Below are 20,559 nucleotides of genomic sequence, written 5' to 3'. Positions count from 1 at the left end.
TCCAGGGTGTACCCCGCCTTCCGTCCGATTGTAGCTGAGATAGGCTCCAGCGCCCCCGCGACCCCAAAGGGAATAAGCGGTAGAAAATGGATGGATGGATGGCATTAAAAAACCGTGTGTCCAAATGTCTTCCAGCTTTGCATTTATTTCATCCAAGATGCATTTTTCTTCTATAAGGGATCAAATGGGACAAAATTAAATAAAACGTACAAAAATGACTTAAATATGTAATTAAGTCCCTATAATTGGAATTAAATACATAAATGTGCCATTCATTTGTTCAATGTAAAAATGACATTTAATTACTTATTCATGTAATTATTTGAGGATTTAATTTATAATTTATCCATTTCATGAATTCCTGATTTCATTATTTAATTATTTAATCAATTAACGACACATTTAGGAGGTGATTTAAATATGCACATAATAATTTCATGTTGTCCCATTTGGCACCCCGTAGTCTTCAGTACAAGCCGTTCCAGCATCATTAATAGGCTATCATACACAATTATGGTGGGAAACATTTTAACATTTGGAGCACATCTCTTCTCACTATGCAGCCTGTGCAACTTAACAAAATAAAGTATTACTATTGTAATATGACAGATGTCTAATGCCACTTCATACTAATAGAAGCTGTTGTGCAGTTTGTTACCAATAACAAACACTGTCCAATAAATGCTTTCAAGCCTGGAGGCGTTCAAGGTGGATAAAACGCGTTGTCGAAACATTCCGAAGATACTCGCTTCTCTGGAATGTCGACGTGATGGTGTGGGGGGTTTCTGCCAGGACCTTGTGTCAAGAGCTCCATGTCTTCATCAGAGGTAGAGGGATGAGTGAGGATTATCCGCGGGATCTGTCAAGAAATAACAAAATTAAATTTAAAAAAAAAAAACCGACATGTTTAAAAACAAGATATTCTGCTGGAATAGAACGGTTTGATGCTGTGGAACTGCAGTCATTGTTTGGATTTGGAACCAATTTGCACACAGAGGAAATAACTAATAATGACTTTCTCTCCTATGGTTACCATGTAGCATTATTTGTGTTTTGTTGAGAATCAAGGATACTCTGTTTTTGTCAAACCATCGCTTTAATTTAATTTTTATTTTGTTATAATTTTGATTAGCTACTGTGTCTTCTCTCCTGAATAAAATGTGGTCGTATCGCCTGCAAATAGTACTGTACTAACTTCAAGTCCTTTGTATCGTTTGTAGAGCGATTTAAACAAATTATGTGCCCCAGTATTGATCCCTGGGGTTTGCCGTAAGTTATGTAGAAAATAAAAAGTGTATCTTTTAAATGTAGTGTGACCTCATGAATGGGCATGGTTCACATTTTGTATTTGTGGGTGTCTACCAACTCTCATGATGGGGTTGGTTGTCACGATGTGTCAGATACATATGCATTACAAGCTTCAATTTAATGTAGGAATGACTACTGAAAGATATTTTGATGACGAGCAATCCAAAAAAAAAAAAAACAGAGTAAAAAGTGGGACAAACAGTGTTCCCTCGATTATTGCAGGGGTTACGTTCTAGACCCCCGTGGCGGATGCATTTCCGCAAAGCAGGATTTTTATGAATTATATATGCATTTAAAGTATTTATAAGCCCTGCGCACAGCTTTCACATACAATTGTAAACACTTCCTACACTCTTAAAATATTCCAAAACAGGGCGATTTAACTAGCGGTCCAGGGGCCAAATCCGGCCCGGGAATGACACCATACCGGCCCCTGTGTTCAGTTCAAAACTTGGGAGACAAACATTTTTGCAGCAAATTCCTAAAAACACAAGTGAGATTCTTTGTATAGAGCAGGCATGGGATATTATTTCGACTTGGGGGCCAAATTTAATTAATAAAAAGAATGTGGGATTTACAATATTAACTATGAACGATAAAACACTGAATATTGACAACCTATGAACGTCACACCTCCTCTCGATCGACATATTTTACAATCAAGCAAAACGGAAATAAAAGGCAACAAACACAGCAAAATATGAACGCGAAGGTTAAAAAAAAAAACACAATCTGATGTATCTGATATACAGTATCACTAAGCTTTAGAACTTTGTTGTAAAACTCTCCTTCCGCGACTGTCCCTGATACCCACATTTCAGGCTGGCCGCTCTGGAAACACTCTGTGGAAACACACCCCACCCACACTGCTTGGTGCCTCGTCTGAGCTGCTGTGACTTAGATTACCATAGTAACTAGTATAACATGCAAAAGCGCAGATTCCAACCATTGAAATACTTTGTATAGTTCAAGACTTAACGGTAATTTGTAAACATCACTGCAAATCATAATGGCAGCTACAGTTTTGATCTTAAAGATCTAAAAAAAATTATTTGGGTATGTCCGGCGGGCCAGATTGAAAAGCTTAATATGCATGCGTTCCCCGGGTCTTAATTTTCCCAGGTCTGGTATAGAGGAACTTTAACCAGTGTAAACACATTGGAAGATCCTAACATTGATATTTTAACCTTGCTGGCGAACATAGAATACTGGAGTCCAAACTTGTGATTTACATAACTGAGGCGTTCCTCAAGGCACCGCGTTAAGTCCTCTCCTTTTTGGCATTTACACATTTTTTTTCATAATGTGATTTATGTAACAAATGTGTTGCTGTAGCTTGTTTAGTTCAGATGCAGTTCGTAGTCATTTGTTCAACTTCTGTAGTTATACTAGTGGTGTTCCTCAAGGTTCCATTTTAGGTCCTCGTTTTTTCATCATTTGGGCTATTCAACCGGTGGCTCGCGAGTTCAGTTCAACAACTTTGCAAAAAAAGATTAAAACGTGTGGAAAAAAAACAAGTCAAAGATCATCTCGTATTCTTAAAAATCTGCTGCAAAATAGTTTTTTTTTAACGTTGCACCTCATCTCCGGTTATTACTTTACCAAAGCATTGTCCATCCTTATGTACTGTTCCACATGTTTTTTCACCATGCTTTCTGTAACCAACCGGACGAAACTCACACGCATTACAAACATAGCAGCTAAAATCATCGGCCTACCCACACCCAACATTTCAGACTTAAACCACAGGTCCATCACTCGACTGGCAAAAACAATAGTCCAGGATATCACTCACCCACTACACCAGGGGTCGGCAACCTTTACCAGTCAAAGAGCCATTTTGACCAGTTTCACAAATTATAGAAAACAATGGGAGCCGCAAACATTTTTTGAAATTTTAAATGAAATAACACTGCATACAATTCTTTTTTTTTTGCTTTGTGCTATGTATAAACCAGGGGTCTCAGACACACTGCCCACACCTTTATGTGGACTTTGAAAGCTGGTGCGGCACGCGGGTTTTAAATGATTGGCGCTTGTCAGCGTCATGCGTGCTGTGATGGTACAGTATATAGCACCCACTAAGCGTGCCTGATCAGCCACACGTTGTATGTGACTTCCGCTTGCTCACGTAGGTGACAGCAAGGCATACTTGCTCAACAACCACACAGGTTACACTGATGGTGGCGGTATAAAAAAAAACTTTAACACTCTTACTAATAATGCGCCACACTGTGAACCCACACCAAACAAGAATGACAAACAAATTTCGGGAGAACATCTGCACCGTAACACAACATAAACACAACAGGACAAATAACCAGAATCCCATGCAGCCCTAACTCTTCCGGGATACATTATACACATCCGGTAGTCTCACAGGAAAATTGGGGGGGTTCAGCAAGTAAGCTGCTGAGCCGCATCAGAGTGATCAAAGAGCCGCATGCGGCTCCGGAGCCGCAGGTTGCCGACCCCTGTACTACACCAATACATCATCCCACTACCATCAGGGTGCAGGTACAGAACTATCACATTCCGGAAGGCCCGCCTCAAGAAAACCTTATCCCTGCAGCTATAGCCGCCCTTAACAGCAGGCCCGGCCGACCTGTCTGACAAGCCTGTAAATGTGTGTTGGTCATGTAGGATGTCTTTTTGTTATTTTTTGTGATGTGTAATGTCTATTGTTTAAATGTACGGCAGTGACAATGAATTTCCTCAAGGGGACCAATAAATCTAAATCTAATCTAAAAAACTTGTGAGAGACTTAGATTTTTGCAGCAGAGTCTAAAAAACACTAGAGTGCTGTCAAAGAGATTATCTTTGACTAGGTTTTTGCAGAAGTCCTTAAAATAAAGCAGATTACTCCTGAAAAAATAAACAGGTTAAAATCAAATGTCCCCTGTAAATAACACTGGTTTTATGTAATGTACAAAATACAACAAATAGTGAAGGGAGCCCGATCTGAGCTTTCTGGAAATGAGGCCCCCCAAAACAATTTAGTTATAAAGGCTACTCCTAACCTTTTAACATGAAAACGTAAATGTTTGCTTAAACCTCAATGTGCTCTTTAAAATCTGTGATGCACTGAGATTGTGGTAAGTAAACCGCAAAGTGTCAAATAAAGTTTAAGAGTTTGAACATCAAATATCTTGTCTTTGTAGTGCATTCAATTGAATATGGGTTGAAAAGGATTTGCAAATCATTGTATTTTGTTTATATTTACATCTAACACAATTTCCCAAATCATATGGAAACGGGGTTTGTATATCAGTACACTAACTTTAACAATTGTATACATATATATTGTATATACAAAACCCAAAACCAGTGAAGTCAAAAGCATCACATTTCAAATGAGCTAATATTTGCAAAAAATAAAGTTTTTCAGTTCGAATGTTGTCTTTGCAGTCTATTCAATTGAATATAGGTTGAAAAGGATTTGCAAATCCTTGTATTTTGTTTTCATTTACGATTCACACAACGTGCCAACTTCACTGGTTTTGGGTTTTGTACATTGCGTGTCTATAGTGGGGGGGCGGGGGTAGGGGGCACGAGTTGTCCACGAACCACACTTTGAGAAACACTCCAGTATGTAAACAAATGTCTTACTGTCATCGTGTGTTGGTCCACATGCGCTGAATCGTTTCTCTTCATCAAGGCCTCTGTCTCCAGCTGGGACCACCTCAAGTCATTCTTCAAGTTACTCTGCAAAGAATAAAACATGAGGCACACTAGTAAATAACAATGTATCCGCTTTCCTCTTTACCCACAATGCCATTGCCGTTGCAGACCACCGCCTCCATCTTTTTGGACAAACCGTCATCACCGCCCTCCATCTTCTGCTGGCCTTTGGCACCATCTCGGCTACACGTCCGTCGGCTCGACACGTCCTCAGCATCCCGAGTATCATCATCCGATTGGCCGACCTGCCTTGGGTGCGATGCTTCTCGCAGAACTTTCAACCTAATGCAGCTCCCTGCGTTCCTCAAGGCCCTGACGGCTTCCAGGTGGGTCACTCCCTGCATGCTGAAACAGTTGACCTGGAAGGTGACATGAAACTTTTATAAGCAGGATACAGTCAAACATTGTTATGCACAATTCTTCTACTGTACTATATAATCATTTCTATTCCGCCGCAGGCAAGTTTTTATCAGCACGGACAAATTGGGAATGTGTGCATCTATTTTTTATGTGTTGTTTTTGCTTTTTTAATGTATTGATCGACGTGTCTGGAGCTTAGTCTCATCTGTCTGTACTTTAGTGCCCCCTATCGTCTAAGAGGGGAACAACAAGCATTATTTCAAAGCTGCATTGAGATGGAAATATTAGATAAATAACACTGAGGCTAAAGGCTGACTCCATTTGTCCTTTCAAAATTTTTTGGATGTTTCAAACATATTTTTTGTTGTGTTACACCATTATACACGATTTTTTTCCATGTTAAATTTTAAAATTACAATGTCTAATTCTTTCATAGGTGTACAATACAATGGCAGTTATTCAACGATACCCCAAAGCCAAACATATCATACGGAAAGTATTCACACCACTTTACTTTTCCCACTTTTTGTTATGTTACAGCCTTATTCATAATTTTTGTCCTCAAAAAACAACAATGTGAAATAGTTTTAGTTTTAAATTTTGCTAATTTATTACAAATAAAAATAATGAAAAAAATCACATGTGCATAAGTATTCACAGCTTTTGCTCAATACCTTTGGCAGAAATTACAGCCTCAAGTCTTTTTGAGTACAACGCCACAAGCTTGGCGCACCTACAGTTGTGGTCAAAAGTTTACATACACTTGTAAAGAACATAATGTCATGGGTGTCTTGAGTTTCCAATCATTTCTACAACTCTTATTTTTTTTGTGAGAGAGTGATTGGAGCACATACTTGTTGGTCACAAAAAACATTCATGAAGTTTTGTTATTTTATGAATTTATTATGGGTCTACTGAAAATGTGACAAAATCTGCTGGGTCAAAAGTATACATACAGCAATGTTAATATTTGGTTACATGTCCCTTGGCAAGTTTCACTGCAATAAGGCGCATTTAGTAGCCATCAACCAGCTTCTGGCAAGCTTCTGGTTGAAATTTTGACCACTCCTCTTGACAAAATTGGTGCAGTTCAGCTAAATTTGTTGGTTTTTGACATGGACTTGTTTCTTCAGCATTGTCCACACGTTTAAGTCAGGATTTTGGGAAGGCCATTCTAAAACCTTAATTCTAGCCTGATTTAGCCATTCCTTTACCACGTTTGACGTGTGTTTGGGGTCATTGTCCTGTTGGAACACCCAACTGCGCCCAAGACCCAACCTCTGGGCTGATGATTTTAGGTTGTCTTGAAGAATTTGGAGGTAATCCTCCTTTTTAATTGTCCCATTTACTATCTGTAAAGCACCAGTTCCATTGGCAACAAAACAGACCCAAAGCATAATACTACTACCATCATGCTTGACGGTATGAATGGTGTTCCTGGGATTAAAGGCCTCACCTTTTCTCCTCCAAACATATTGCTGGGTATTGAGGCCAAACAGCAAAATTTTTGTTTCATCTGACATCACATGGACAAAGATAAGACCTTCTAGAGCAGTGGTCCCCAACCACCGGGCCACAGCCCGGTACCGGTCCGCACAAGAAATTTAAATCAACATAAAAAACACAATATATACATTATATATCAATATTGATCAATACAGTCTGCAGTGAAACAGTCCGTAAGCACACATGATTGTATTTCTTTATGAAAAAATAAAATAAAATAAAAAAGACCCCCCCTCCGTGGTACGAATTTTCAAGCGTTGACCAGTCCGCAGCTACAAAAAGGTTGGGGACCACTGTTCTAGAGGAAAGTTCTGTTTGGACAAATTCTTCAGGACAACCTAAAATCATCAGTTGGGTCTTGGGCAGTGTTGGGACTAACGCGTTACAAAGTAACGCGTTACTGTAACGCCGTTAGTTTCGGCGGTAACTAGTAATCTAACGCGTTATTTTTTTAAATTCAGTAATTTAGTTACCGTTACTACATGATGCGTTACTGCGTTATTTTACGTTACTTTTGATGTAGTATCGGCTAGAAACAGAAGCGCTGCGGTGTCGTTCTTCTGAATCTTCCTCTGTCACAAGCCGGAGAGAAGAAAAGAGGCGCGGTCTATGTGTGTGTGTGTGTGGGGAGGGGATGAGGCACACACGTGATCCGCGGTTTGATATATGAAACAAAAAAAAAAAAGTTGTTGGCACGTTCAGTCCACACACAGCGTGGTCATGGCGAGCGGAGTAACGGAGGAGCTTGAACGCCCCCGCCATTGAATCGGTGTGTTTATAAGTGCAGACTCGGTTGTGCAAAACGAGGGTTTTAAACACATGCTGAACGTGCTTGAACCACGTTACGACATCCCGTCGCGCACCCACTTCAGCAATAAGATTGTGCCAGATCTTTATGAGCAGGAGAAGAAAAAAGTTGTGGATGAACTATCCCGAGCATCAGCTGTTGCGCTCATGACAGACGGGTGGACGTCCAGCGGAACTATAAGCGCTCACTTCATCACAGCAGACTGGGAGATGAGAAGACACGCCCCCTCTACGAGAGTCACCTTGCGCAGGTACTGACACAAGCAGTGGAGGAATGGAAGATAAAGATATCCCAGTCACACGTGATAATGCCAAAAATCAAATAATTACAGAGAATGAGGCAGGACTGGGACCACAGATAGGTGCTTTGCACATGTAGTGAATTTGGCATCACAGAAGGGAATCTCAGTCAATAGGATGGAGCGCCTCTTTGGGAGGATCAGGAAGGTTTCTTACTTCCACCCAAGCACAACAGCTGCTCATGTGCTTAAGACAAAGCAAGAAATGCTAAAGCTGCCTGCTCATACATGATGTCCCAACGAGGTGGAACTCCACTTATGATATGTTGGAGCAGCAGGCAGCTATATACTCTGCATTGACCCACAACACCCTGAAGACAAATGTCACCCTGTCTGATGATGATGTGAGAGTGGCTGAGGAGGTCCTCCAGGTGCTTAAACCCCTCAAAAGTGTTCCATCTCTACTGAGCACTGAAACTTCACCATCTGTGTCAATGATCCTGCCACTGTAAACAAGGATTCTACAATCCATGGCTCCAAGTGTGGAAGACAGCAGCATCACTCCAGATGTCAGGCTTTATTTCACTACCTATGTTTCAAGGAAGATGATGTGCCTTCTTATGTTGCACTTAAACTTGTTTTTTATTAATGGTCATTGGTCCAAGTTTAAAGAAAGGAGGAATGCCTTTTTATGTTGCACTGTTTTTCATTAATTATGTTAAAAGGAAAATAAAAATGTATGTCAAGTTGATCAACAGATTGTATTATTCTCCAGTGCAATAACAGTACTGAAATGAAGGCAAAAAGGGCATTAATGGGAGCTTTAAAAAAAAAAAGAAGAAAAAAAGAAGTAACTAAATAGTTACTTTTCACAGTAACGCATTACTTTTTGGTGTAAGTAACTGAGTTAGTAACTGAGTTACTTTTGAAATAAAGTAACTAGTAAAGTAACTAGTTACTGGTTTTCAGTAACTAACCCAACACTGGTCTTGGGCACAGTTGGGTGTTCCAACAGGACAATGACCTCAAACACACGTCAAAAGTGGTAAAGGAATGGCTGAATCAGGCTACAATTAAGGTTTTCCAAGGCCTTCCCAAAGTCCTGACTTAAACATGTGGACAATGCTGAAGAAACAAGTCCATGTCAGAAAACCAACAAATTTAGATGAACTGCACCAATATATACAGTATATATATATATATATATATATATATATATATATATATATATATATATATATATATATATATATATATTTATGTATTCTCAATAAACGTAAGTCCTAAACAAACAAAAAATCTAAGTTTTTTGGTTTTTAAGGTTTTTTGATGAAATAATGTCACAGGTTTAGTTTGGTGAAATAACTAATTTTACGTATATTTCAAAATATTGAAAACTGAGACATAATTTGTTCAAAAGGCTCAAGGGATTAAAACAAATTTCATGTTTGGTATTTTTGTTTAGAACTGAAGTTGATTGATAAATCTAGGCAAAATAAAACTAAAAAAATGTCCATTGTGTATCGTACACCTGTGAAATAATTGAAAAAAAATAATCCTGTCTAACGGAGTACAACAACAAAAAATAGGGCCAAGATACAGCATACTGAATGGATGAACAAGTCAGCCTTAGTCCCCTGGTATTAAGGATAAATAATAATAGTAACTATACAACCTCCAGGAGTCTGTCTCCAACATGGACCCCTGCTTTTTCCGAAGGTCCCCCTTTGGTCACTCTGGAAATAAAAACACCCTGAAAGGAAATGTATTTGTTCAGAAAAGCTGCTTATTAAATGCTTGGGCGATGAGAAACAGCGGAAAATAAAACTGCTTGGGCCGATACCTCATCGTGGTCTTTGTAAGGTAAAGATCCTTTCCCTCCAGCTATGCTGATACCCAGGCTATCTCTCTGGCCTGACACTTTAATCTGTAACTAAACAAGACCAGAGATAAGATTCTATAGAAACTCATATACATGATTCGTGCAGTTACTTTTAAGGGCACTTGGGAGCTGAACGATTCCTGAGGCGTCTTCTCGCAATGCAAGGAGGAGGGGGTCTTTGAACCGTGCCCAGTGTCTCCATGGAGACCACATCCCGCTTTAAGAGCCCTGTGTGACAGACATTTTCTGCCCTCTTGAGTGGCACTTCTCTGATGGCGGAAACGACGTCGCAAGCTATCGCCGGCTGTCAGCTGGCCCACGGCATCCTGGAGATAAAGAAAGAAGAGGCTTTTGACACCTTGTCGGAGAGATACTGATCTGACAGTATCAGTATCACATAGAGCAGATAAATCATGGCCACCTGATGATTACTTTCGGAGAAAGTAATCATCAGGTACTAAAACGCACCTGCTCAATTTTCTTGGAGTGGTAAGCACATACGCCGTCGACGGCGTGGAGAAGCTGGCTCCCCCCATGCAGCCAGGCTTTAGCCACCTTGCCGATAGCAGGAAGCGCACAGTTTGGGCCGCTGGTCCTGTGGGAGGGGCCTGGTTCATGGCTTCTACTGTCCTGGTCAGAAGACACCACCTGCTGCTAAAGATGCGATTACTATTCAAAGATCAATAACTGGGGTGGATCGGCTACGTGAGTTCTAATGTCCGAATGATTCCCATGTTGCTCGTTTGTCAATGAAGACTTGGATCAGGACTACGGGGTGAAGTTTAGGGTTTGGGTTGGATGGGTAGTGTTAGGGAGTGGAACCGACGCTATGTCTACACTAAGCCAGATAACCCCTTAAACCAGGGGTGTCAAACTCAAATACAGAGTGGGCCAAAATTTAAAACTGAACAAAGCCGCGGGCCAAGGTTGAACAAATTAACCTTTTAATAGGGACCCAAACAAGTTTTGCATTGAATATTGAACAAGCAAGGCTTATATAACTTTATAGTGACATGCAAAATCGAGTTTCAAATAATAATAATTAAAAAATATCAATGGCATATCAAATACAATTTAAATAAAAATGGACTGCCGCTTTTCTATTTGCAGCCTTCTGAGGAAAATATCAACATTAACTTTTTCCGCAGGCTAATACATTTGAAAATAAAATAACAATGAATAAACCAACCATTCAGGACTTTAAACTGCTCAGTTTGCAACACACTGATCTAATCTGATGTGCCCAAGCCAGATACTTGCCATCTTTTCTTGGATGCTAGTTCATTAATGTCGGGGCTCAGGCTTTGAGCTGAGGCAACCTTCATTATTGAACGAAGGTGTTCATCGGTCATTATATCTCGTAGTCCACCCGGACCACAGTCTTGGGGGCGTGCCTTAAAGGCACTGCCTTTAACGTCCTCTACGAGCTGTCGTCACGTCCGCTTTTCATCCATTCTAACAACGTGCTGGCCCAGTCACGAGATATGTGCGGCTTCTGTACGCACACACGTGAATGCAAGCACACTTGATCAACAGTGATACACGTTACACTGAGGGTGGCCGTATAAACAACTTTAACACTGTTACAAATATGCGCCACACTGTGAATCCACACCAAACAAGAATGACAAACACATTTCGGGAGAACATCCGCACCGTAACACAACATAAACACAACAGAACAAATACCCAGAACCCTTTGCAGTACTAACTCTTCCGGGACGCTACAAAATACACCCCCGCTACCACCAAACCCCGGCCCCGACCACACACACACCTTGGAGCGTCCCGGAAGAGTTAGTGCTGCAAAGGATTCTGGGTATTTGTTCTGTTGTGTTACGGTGCGGATGTTCTCCCGAAATGTGTTTGTCATTCTTGTTTGGTGTGGATTCACAGTGTGGCGTATATTTCTAACAGTGTTAAAGTTGTTTATACGGCCACCCTTAGTGTGACCTGTATGGCTGTTGACCAAGTATGCATTGCATTCACTTGTATGTGTGTGCATACGTATTATGTGACTGGGCCAGCACTCGTTTGACTGGATGAAAAGCGGACGTGACGATTTTCGGGAGGGGCACTGAAATTTGGGAGTCTCCCGGGAGGGTTGGCAAGTATGAGAATTAGCGGTGAATGCGGTGTTACCGCGGCACCGCCGCTGTATATAATCGGCGGGCCAGCTCTAGTGTTAATTTGATATCGCCTCGAGGGCCAAGTGAAATTACACGGCGGGCCAAATCTGGCCCGCGGGCCAGAGTTTGACACCCATGCCTTAAACGAATAATTATTTAGCCTTAGCCCCGTTTCAGCAATATTAAACTATTGTTTAAGGTCCCCCTCCTCGGACATTTTTTTACACGGGTAACTGCACCGTGTATTTCTTGAATCTCCGGCTCTTAGCTTTGTATGGACTCATTGATCGTTTACAAACTGAGTTCGGAGAGGAAGTGACGCCAGAAAGTCCGCGACCCACACAGGAAGTGACGTCAGAAAGAACGCGCCACAGCCAGCTTCAAAATAAAGCGGTTTTGTAACTCGGAGCTAACCACTGGAAATATGAAGGCGAGTCATGCAGATATGCTCGTGTTTCTCCTTCTTCTACATGTAGGATGGCCGCCGCTTGTGGAAATCACACATGAATACCTTAAGAGAAAGCGATTGCAGCTATTTGGGATACAACACTTCTCAGACGGCAAGAGAACTTTCGAATGTCCAGGTCTGCTGTAATTCTACTTACCGAAAAACTTTGTTCATTTGTCGAAGGAGAGTCAAAGAGAATGCGAGCTCCCATGGATGTGATAAAAAAGGTAGCTTGTGCTTTGTATTACCTGGCCGTCGAGAAAAGACTAACTACGGAAAACGGCAAATGCTTTTGGACTGGCAAAGCAGACTGTATCAGTTAATGCAGTGATTTTCAACCTTTTTTGAGCGAAGGCACATTTTTTGTGTTGACAAAATCATGAGGCACACCACCAGCAGAAATCATTGAACAACGAAACTTAGTTGACAGTAAAAAGTCGTCGCAATTGTTGGATATGAATTCAAACCATAACCAACCATGCATCAATATAGCTCTTGTCTCAAAGTAGGTGTACTGTCACCACCTGTCACATCACGCCGTGACTTATTTGGAGTTTTTTGCTGTTTTCCTGTGTCTTGCGCTCCAATTTTGGTGGCTTTTTCTCTTTTTTTCGTATTTTCCTGGAGCAGTTTCAAGTCTTCCTTTGAGCGATATTTCCCGCATCTACTTTGTTTTTATCCTTCTTCGTGGGGACATTGTCGATTGCCATGTCATGTTCGGATGTACATTGTGGATGCCATCTTTGCTCCACAGTAAGTCTTTGCTGACGTCCAGCATTCTGTTTTTGTTTACTTTGTAGCCAGTTCAGTTTTAGTTTCGTTCTGCATAGCCTTCCCTAAGCTTCAATGCCTTTTCTTAGGGGCACTCACCTTTTGTTTATTTTTGGTTTAAGCATTAGACACCCTTTTACCTGCACACTGCCTCCTGCTGTTTCCGACATCTACAAAGCAATTAGCTACCTGCTGCCACCTACTGATATGGAAGAGTATTACATGTTTACTCTGCCGAGTAAACAACAACACATCATTTACAGACTATAATTACTGGTTTGCAAAAAATATTTTTTACCCCAAATCGGTGAAATTAGATAATCTCCCACGGCACACCAGACTGTATCTCACGGCACACTAGTGTGCCGCGGCACAGTGGTTGAAAAACACTGGTATAGGCGACATATATAAACCCTCGGTTACAATTATTTATTTATGAAAGAGACATTTTAGTTAACACGTTAAAGGTGCTTAATGATAATATAAGCATGTTCAACACATGTAGATTCACTTATTTCATGAAGACAAAAATATAAGTTACTTTCAGAGAAGATGTCTCAATCAATTACCTGATTCTGATGACTCACATTGATTGGAATCAGACTGTAGTGATAACGTCCACATTTTCGAATGGAGGAGGGGGAAAAAAAGTCCTCCTTTCTGTCCAATACCACATTGAAGTGGTTGGTTTTTGGCATCTTATTTGTCCAGCATCCATACTTGTTTTAAAACACTTTACAAGAAATACATTGACGGCAAACTCCGTAGCTTGCTAACTTGTGTGCGCTAGCTTTCTGAGACTCTTATTTTGTTAGTCCAGGCAGGATGAAGCAGCGCTTTTGTTGTGAAGACAGGAACTGTACGGTCTGCCTTTAGGCTTTTGACGGCGTGTACGTCGCGGGAGTCTGTTGAAATAAAAAATGTTTCTTCTTGCCTTCCTGTCGGTCATAATACAGTCTTAATACTGAGCTCGCAGCACCCAGTGTCAGCTCAGAAGACCCTCGGGTGCCGTGAATGTCAATCAAGTGACGAAAGTGACGTCATTGTGAAGATTGATTATCTCCGCCATCGACTGGGAGCTCGCGTTTGACGTAATGGGCACCCTTTAAAACACAGGTGTCAAACTCAAGGCCCGGGGCCGCCACATTATTTTATGTGGCCCGCGAAAGCCTGGAAATAATATGCGTTAATAAAATGCTTAAACTTTTCTAACTAAATATATTTGCTCTTTCCCTTTTGACATTAAAAATCATGTACTGCATGCAATTGCATATCTTTTAAAATTCAATATTATCAAAATCAAAATATTATATTATCACGTATTCCAAAAATATTTGTTATTAAAATAAAGATACGTACTGTACTTAAATATCTGCTTGACTTATGATTTCAAAACAAATGATCAATCAAATTGTGGACTGTAAAAAACTTTTTACCGTAAAATCAACTCTGGTACTGTTTTTTTTCCATATACAGTAAGACACTAAAACATTAAAAACGAACAAAAAAACATTAAACAGGATTTTACAGTAAAAAAAAAAAAAATGGCAGCTCTGTTGCTTGAATTTTACAGCTAAAACAGTGGTATTGTTTCTACATTCCATTCCATTTATTCAATTATTTTATATGCTTTAAAAAAAAAAACACTGCTTTTACTGTAAAATTCTGGTGACTGAGCTGCCAGTTTTTAACATTTTTTTTTGTAGCTTATGTAAAAAAAATATATTGTTAATGTATTATATATATATATATATATATATATATATATACATACACACACACACGATATAGCTCGGTTGGTAGAGTGGCCGTGCCAGCAACTTGAGGGTTCCAGGTTCGATCCCCGCTTCTGCCATCCTAGTCACTGCCGTTGTGTCCTTGGGCAAGACACTTTACCCACCTGCTACCGGTGTCACCCACACTGGTTTAAATGTAACTTAGATATTGGGTTTCACTATGTAAAGCGCTTTGAGTCACTAGAGAAAAGCGCTATATAAATATAATTCACTTCACTTCACACACATGTATATTCATATATCATTGTTAAAAACGGCCCTCTGAGGGCAACCATAATTGCAATGTGGCCCTCAATGAAAACGAGTTTGCCACCCTTGCTTTAAAATATGTTACAGTATGACATTCTGACAATAAAATTAATTTGGGTCAAAATATTTTTTATGTTAATTTAAATTATGCAGTGATAACCTGTGATTAATCCTGAAATATCCAAATTCAAAAGTGTGATTAATCTGATTTAAAAATAGTACAAATTTAGAGTAATGGTTTAGGTCAGGGGCGTCAAACTCGATACATGCGTCTGACCTGTCAACCAGTATTTCAACCAATTTAGATTGCGGGGAATTCAAAGTGCTCTCCAACTGCAACCAAGCTGTCCCACAACCAGTATGAAGTGAGCATTGTTTCAAACGCTGAACATCCGTAGAATTGCTGTATATTTTCAGAAAAAATTGTTCTTAAAAGGGAACTGCTCTTTTTGTGGAATTTTGCCTATTGTTCACAATAATTATCAAAGACATGACAACGGATGGATTTTTTATGCATTCTAAATATTAAATTTACGTAAATAAAAGTCTGCATACAGCAGAGCCAATGGGAGGTCCTCTGTTCTGCCCGTAAAACCAGATAAATAACCATTCAAAAAGCGCCAACAATACTCCATTAACATATCGTGATTTGAATATTAATCAACTATTAGTGATATTGTTATTATAAGCGCTAACACAGATGGACTATTTATAGCGGCGACATGATCACTACCGTGTGTCCCTGTGTTTACATCATCGAGTTGTCTGCCGTTTCCTCGCTTCCTTGCTCATTGGAAGTTTATCGTAAATCAGAAATCATGCATCTCACCTGAAAAGTAGATGGCGCAAGATGTAATCCGACAAGTTGGTACACTTTGACAGCCATTTAGGACCTGGAACTGGCGAGAAGAACACGAAAACAACTTGGTCCCCCCCCGTTTCTTCGTGAAGATTATGAGTCATTCTTCAGCTAAATGGGAATATATGAACATCTTAACAGTCGACATCCTAATGACAGCAGACCTTATACAGTAAGTGATGTTTTATTAAGTGTGTTGGCTCTCATAAAGTCTGGAGTGAGTAATAATCAGCGAAGAAGAAAAAAAACGCAAACGTTGTGATGCGTTTTTGAAATTAATGCTAAAAATTATCAAAACGCGTAAGTTTTAAATGTTATTATAAATTTGCCCGTTACTCATAACATATATACAGTACTTACATCATGTATATAAAACCCTAATGAAGATGTTTGGATGTTTTTTAGGGGCTCTAGAGGCAGAATTGAACTGCTCCCATAGGCTCTATTGTAAGCGGACTTTTGATCTAATGTATTTACCATTTAGAATGCATTAAAAGGAAATCCACACGTCGTCATGTCTTTCATAAGGATTGTGAGTGATAGGCAAAATTCCATAAAAAGTGCAGTTCCCCTTTAAGTAGGCATGCAGTTAGATTTACGATATCCGGAGAGATTCCCATTCCATTTCCAGAAACTAAGAAACTACAATGTCTTTGCGGGATCAAAGCTCAATCAGTGAAAATGTATTTATATAGCCCTTAATCACAAGTGCCTCAAAGGGCTTCACAGACCACGACAACATTCTCGGATCTGAACCCAGTCAACCCAATCGGAACAATGAGAAACCTTGCTTTTACCAACATGCCTTGTTGTGGTGACAATGCTCACTTTTGATGTGTATTTTTTGTAGAGACAGGGTTTAATAGTGAAAGTGGTGTTTTTTTAGTCGTGGACAATAAAATTATTACTACTTTTGGTTGTAATCGGACACCTTTAGTAAAAATGGTTAGTGCAATACAATCTATTCATACTACTGTGGCCTCCTACTTCTAATGTAAACAATAAGGTGTATATCTATGAGATATATGTGGCTGGGACAGATGCTTGTTGAGTTTGACACCTTTGATTTAGGTTGAGGTTTAGGTTAGAGCTCTGGTTAGGGTTAGAGTAGTACTTGGGTTAGAGAACAGGTTAATTTTGTGGGTAACAGTTGTGTTCAGATTTGGATTAAGTTAAAGTTTGGGCCATGGTTGACATTGGGTTCTTGGTTTTGGGTTAGATTTTGGAGTTGGAATGAGTTAATGGATGTCAATAGTTTGGGTTGGAGACTCAGGTTAAGTTTATGGATTGAAGTTAATGTAGAGTTTAAATTTAGAAGTTAAGGTTAGGGGGTCGAGTGGGTTTAGGGTTTGTTTTAGGGCGAGTCATAGGGTTTTGCCACTGGCCACCTTTGACATATCTAAAGTTGGGATACCAGAATGACAATTGTGTGATAACACAGAAGCAAAGTGACTTCATACATTCACACATGGGGACAATGAAAATGTTAAAAGTATCTTACCTCACCAAACTAGAACAAAAAGAACTGTTGAAAATTCAAAAGCAGATTTTGCAAAAATTTAAAGATCTTCCCCCTCACTACAATGTGACTTAAACCTTTGTGCAACCTGTAGATTGTACACATGCTTACTCTTGATACGCTCATAAAAGTATCATAAATCAGCAATAAATTAATTTTGCCTTCAACGCTTGAAATATTTGAACAATTTCAGATCAGTCTATCAATTGATATAAGGTTAGAATTTTGTAGTTTTGTTTTATGGCCTTTTTATCAAAAACAACAGGCTTCTTTTATAATGGGGCAAAAGCAAAATATGTAATGTTTCTAAAAATAAGTTGGAGAGTGGAATATTTGAGGTTGGGTAATTAATGACAACATAGTTGACAAACATTATTTTAACAGTGTCTGCCGAGAAAGCTGGCAACATTTGGTTGAGTTTATTGAGTTGACACGTCTTATATTTATTATTAGGGCTGTGCTCTTTGGGCACCACACAATTCAATTCGATCCGATTCTTGGCGGTAACGATTCGATTCAGAATCGATTCAAAACGATTGTTGATTCAAAATCCATACTTTTTAATAACACTGGGTGCCAGTTCTATGATTAACTACATTCCCCCATCAAATAGATACAACGCTCTGATACATTTCTATATTACTTTAAAGAATTCTGGATTTGTTTAAAAACAATTCTACCCAAACATTTTAATACAGTCAAATACAAATAAGGCAACAAGAGAAGTATCCAACACTTCTCTTTTCTAAAGTAAATCTGTACAGCAAATATGGACATCTACATCAACAATGTGATTTGCCGGAGAGGCTGGACAGGAAAGTTAAAAAAAAGAAAAATATGTATTTTTTTATTTTTTTATTTAATTTCTGCGAATCGATTAAAAATTGTTACAAATAAGAATCGCGATTTATTCGAAAATCGACTTTTTTTGACACCCCTTTTTAATATTTACACATTTTTCCTATTTATATTTACATATCTGCTGTGTTATATACAGTACAACTGTCCAATATTATTTTCATTGAATTTCAGTGGTTTAATGGCAGTTTAACTAATTTACGCTCATCAAAGCTCTCGGAATTATGCATTGTGCTTTTCTGGCGCTATCTGGTGGACGCAATTACCAGGAATACAGTCTGTTAAAAAAATAACAGTTAAAATTAGAGTCAATGGGACTGAAAGAGTTCTTAAGAAAAAATATCCTATATATATTCTACACCTAAAAACATTGCAATCAAAAACATAATGCATTTTTGTAAATATAAAAAAATAAAAATGGTAAAAAACACCAAAGCGAAATTTCAGACCGCTAATTTTCAAACTGTACAATCATATCACATTCGGTACACTTGTAATGCCTGTTTGGGGCCCAAGGGGTGCACAAGGGTGATGTGATGTAGAAGAAATAACAAATATGCAAATACATCAAATGAAGTAAAAACATGCTAGTAAGTGTTGGTGCATGCAGGGTGGACAATACCATGCATGAGCAAGTAACGGCCAAGCAGTGCCTGAAATTACTGACCATAAACGAGATTACCATGTTGTTGTGTTACTACCAAGAAAGAGTTACGTTGGGTTTTTTTTTTGGTCCACAATGCATCTCTTATTTCAGAAGTTGACGTTGAAGTAAAAATAAATAGGAAACATTTTGTTTAGTGTTGCACTCATTTTTATTAAATCAGTGGTTAAAATGCATTCAGGTCTCAAGCTTCAGATTCTCTTTTAAGATCTGACTTTGTGCAGTTTGATCAGAAAATATTTTAAAAACAAATAAAAACACTTTATGAATCTGGTCCACAAATGATAAACGATATAATATTTCGTATATTAAAAAGTGCAATCACCACCCCCCCCAAAAAAAACTGCATTTAAAAAAAAAAGGATGAGAGCCTTGTTCCCCTCCACTGTGGATTATTCTAGATGGAACAGTAAAAACAACAGCTGTTGTTTGGCAGCTATTTCAGAATGCAGTGAAGTTGAAGATGACCATTCAAATCAAGTCTAACCAACATTATTTACAGATGTTTAAAAAAGGCCATCAAACTTAATGACATTTAAAAGGACTGGTAAGACATGAGTGAATGAGATTTTGTTCAACAGTTTTTGATTTTTTAAGTAAAGAAGTACCAAGTTCAAAACGGAAAGATATATATATATATATATTCAAATTTGCTATACATTTATATTTACATCGGAGCTGCCAAAAAGTATAAAAGTATTCACAAGAGACTGTATAACAATCCTTAAATCAGTAGATCCAAAACCTCCCGCCTTTATATATGCCCAGTAATTCACCCAGTGTTTAAAAAATAGATAATATATAACATTTAAAAAGGTTTGACTGTATTGTAGAGATTTATAGTAATAGTGCAACTACCTATTGTGTTTTTTTGTTTAAAAAAAAAAAAAAAAAAGTAAACTAAATGTAAAAAAAAAAAAAAAAAAACATTTAAAATGAGAATCTTGAGAATGATTGCTGTGATTGAAAAATAGGAAGGCACAGCAGCCCTGGTAGGAAGGAGGAGGATTACGTTTACGGGCGTTCCAGGGTTCAATCACAGGACGGGAAGGCCACACTGTGGGTTTATAGGGTTTCCGAAAAAATGGGATTTGCTGGATTGTGCAGGACAACGTGGCAAGACAAAGGAGGTTTAAAAACAAAAACATAAGTCAAAAAAATAAAAGAAATCAAAGGTCACACTGATGTGGTGACATTGCCTGCGGCGTTATTGACCTCGTTTTTGTTGGAGTCCAGGCCTTTGGCGGCATTCAGGTCGTTGCGGAGGTTCTCTGCCGCTTTCTTCATAGTTTTTAGCTCACCCGGGTGGGGCGTGGCGCGGCGAAGTAGTGTTCCCTAACAGCAGGAAGCAAACTTGTGTTAGTGTTGCTTCTGTTGTGGTTAGCATGAGTTGCACTCTTCAATTTGTATGTAGCACTACAGAATATAGATTTATGCTACATTAAAATAGATGATGCACTCAATGGTTGCAAAATGCTTTGAT

The 20,559-nt window shown here is 39.0% G+C and overlaps 2 protein-coding genes across 3 annotated transcripts in view; both read right to left on the bottom strand.

Annotated features, from left to right (window-relative positions):
- Positions 1-180: 180 nt before the first annotated feature.
- LOC133617061 (uncharacterized) lies at positions 181-19,097 on the bottom strand. The gene is made up of 8 exons (XM_061976795.1): positions 19,080-19,097; positions 10,252-10,437; positions 9,894-10,109; positions 9,745-9,834; positions 9,577-9,654; positions 5,079-5,348; positions 4,918-5,013; positions 181-859 (listed from the first exon to the last, which is right to left on the bottom strand). Exons 1-8 carry the CDS (start codon positions 19,095-19,097, stop codon positions 704-706), a joined length of 1,110 nt encoding a protein of 369 aa, XP_061832779.1. The 3' UTR covers positions 181-703.
- A 104-nt stretch (positions 19,098-19,201) lies between these two features.
- Positions 19,202-20,559, bottom strand: part of lrrc1 (leucine rich repeat containing 1) — a 67,700-nt gene continuing 66,342 nt past the window's right edge. For both annotated transcript variants that reach the window (XM_061956504.2, XM_061956578.2), the window contains exon 14: positions 19,202-20,411. In XM_061956504.2, coding sequence (XP_061812488.1) covers positions 20,253-20,411 — 159 coding nt within the window. In that variant the 3' untranslated portion in view covers positions 19,202-20,252. The remainder of the gene's footprint in view (positions 20,412-20,559) is intronic.

This window comes from Nerophis lumbriciformis, linkage group LG02, assembly GCF_033978685.3.
Source record: "Nerophis lumbriciformis linkage group LG02, RoL_Nlum_v2.1, whole genome shotgun sequence".
Lineage (NCBI taxonomy): Eukaryota > Metazoa > Chordata > Actinopteri > Syngnathiformes > Syngnathidae > Nerophis > Nerophis lumbriciformis.
This window is presented reverse-complemented; position numbering and strand designations above follow the sequence as displayed.

Coding starts and splice junctions, on each gene's coding strand:
- LOC133617061 (XM_061976795.1), bottom strand. Junction 9,835..9,893: donor GCTCCCAAGTGCCCTTAAAA/GTAACTGCACGA, acceptor GGTCTTGTTTAG/TTACAGATTAAAGTGTCAGG. Junction 9,655..9,744: donor CTTACAAAGACCACGATGAG/GTATCGGCCCAA, acceptor ATTTCCTTTCAG/GGTGTTTTTATTTCCAGAGT.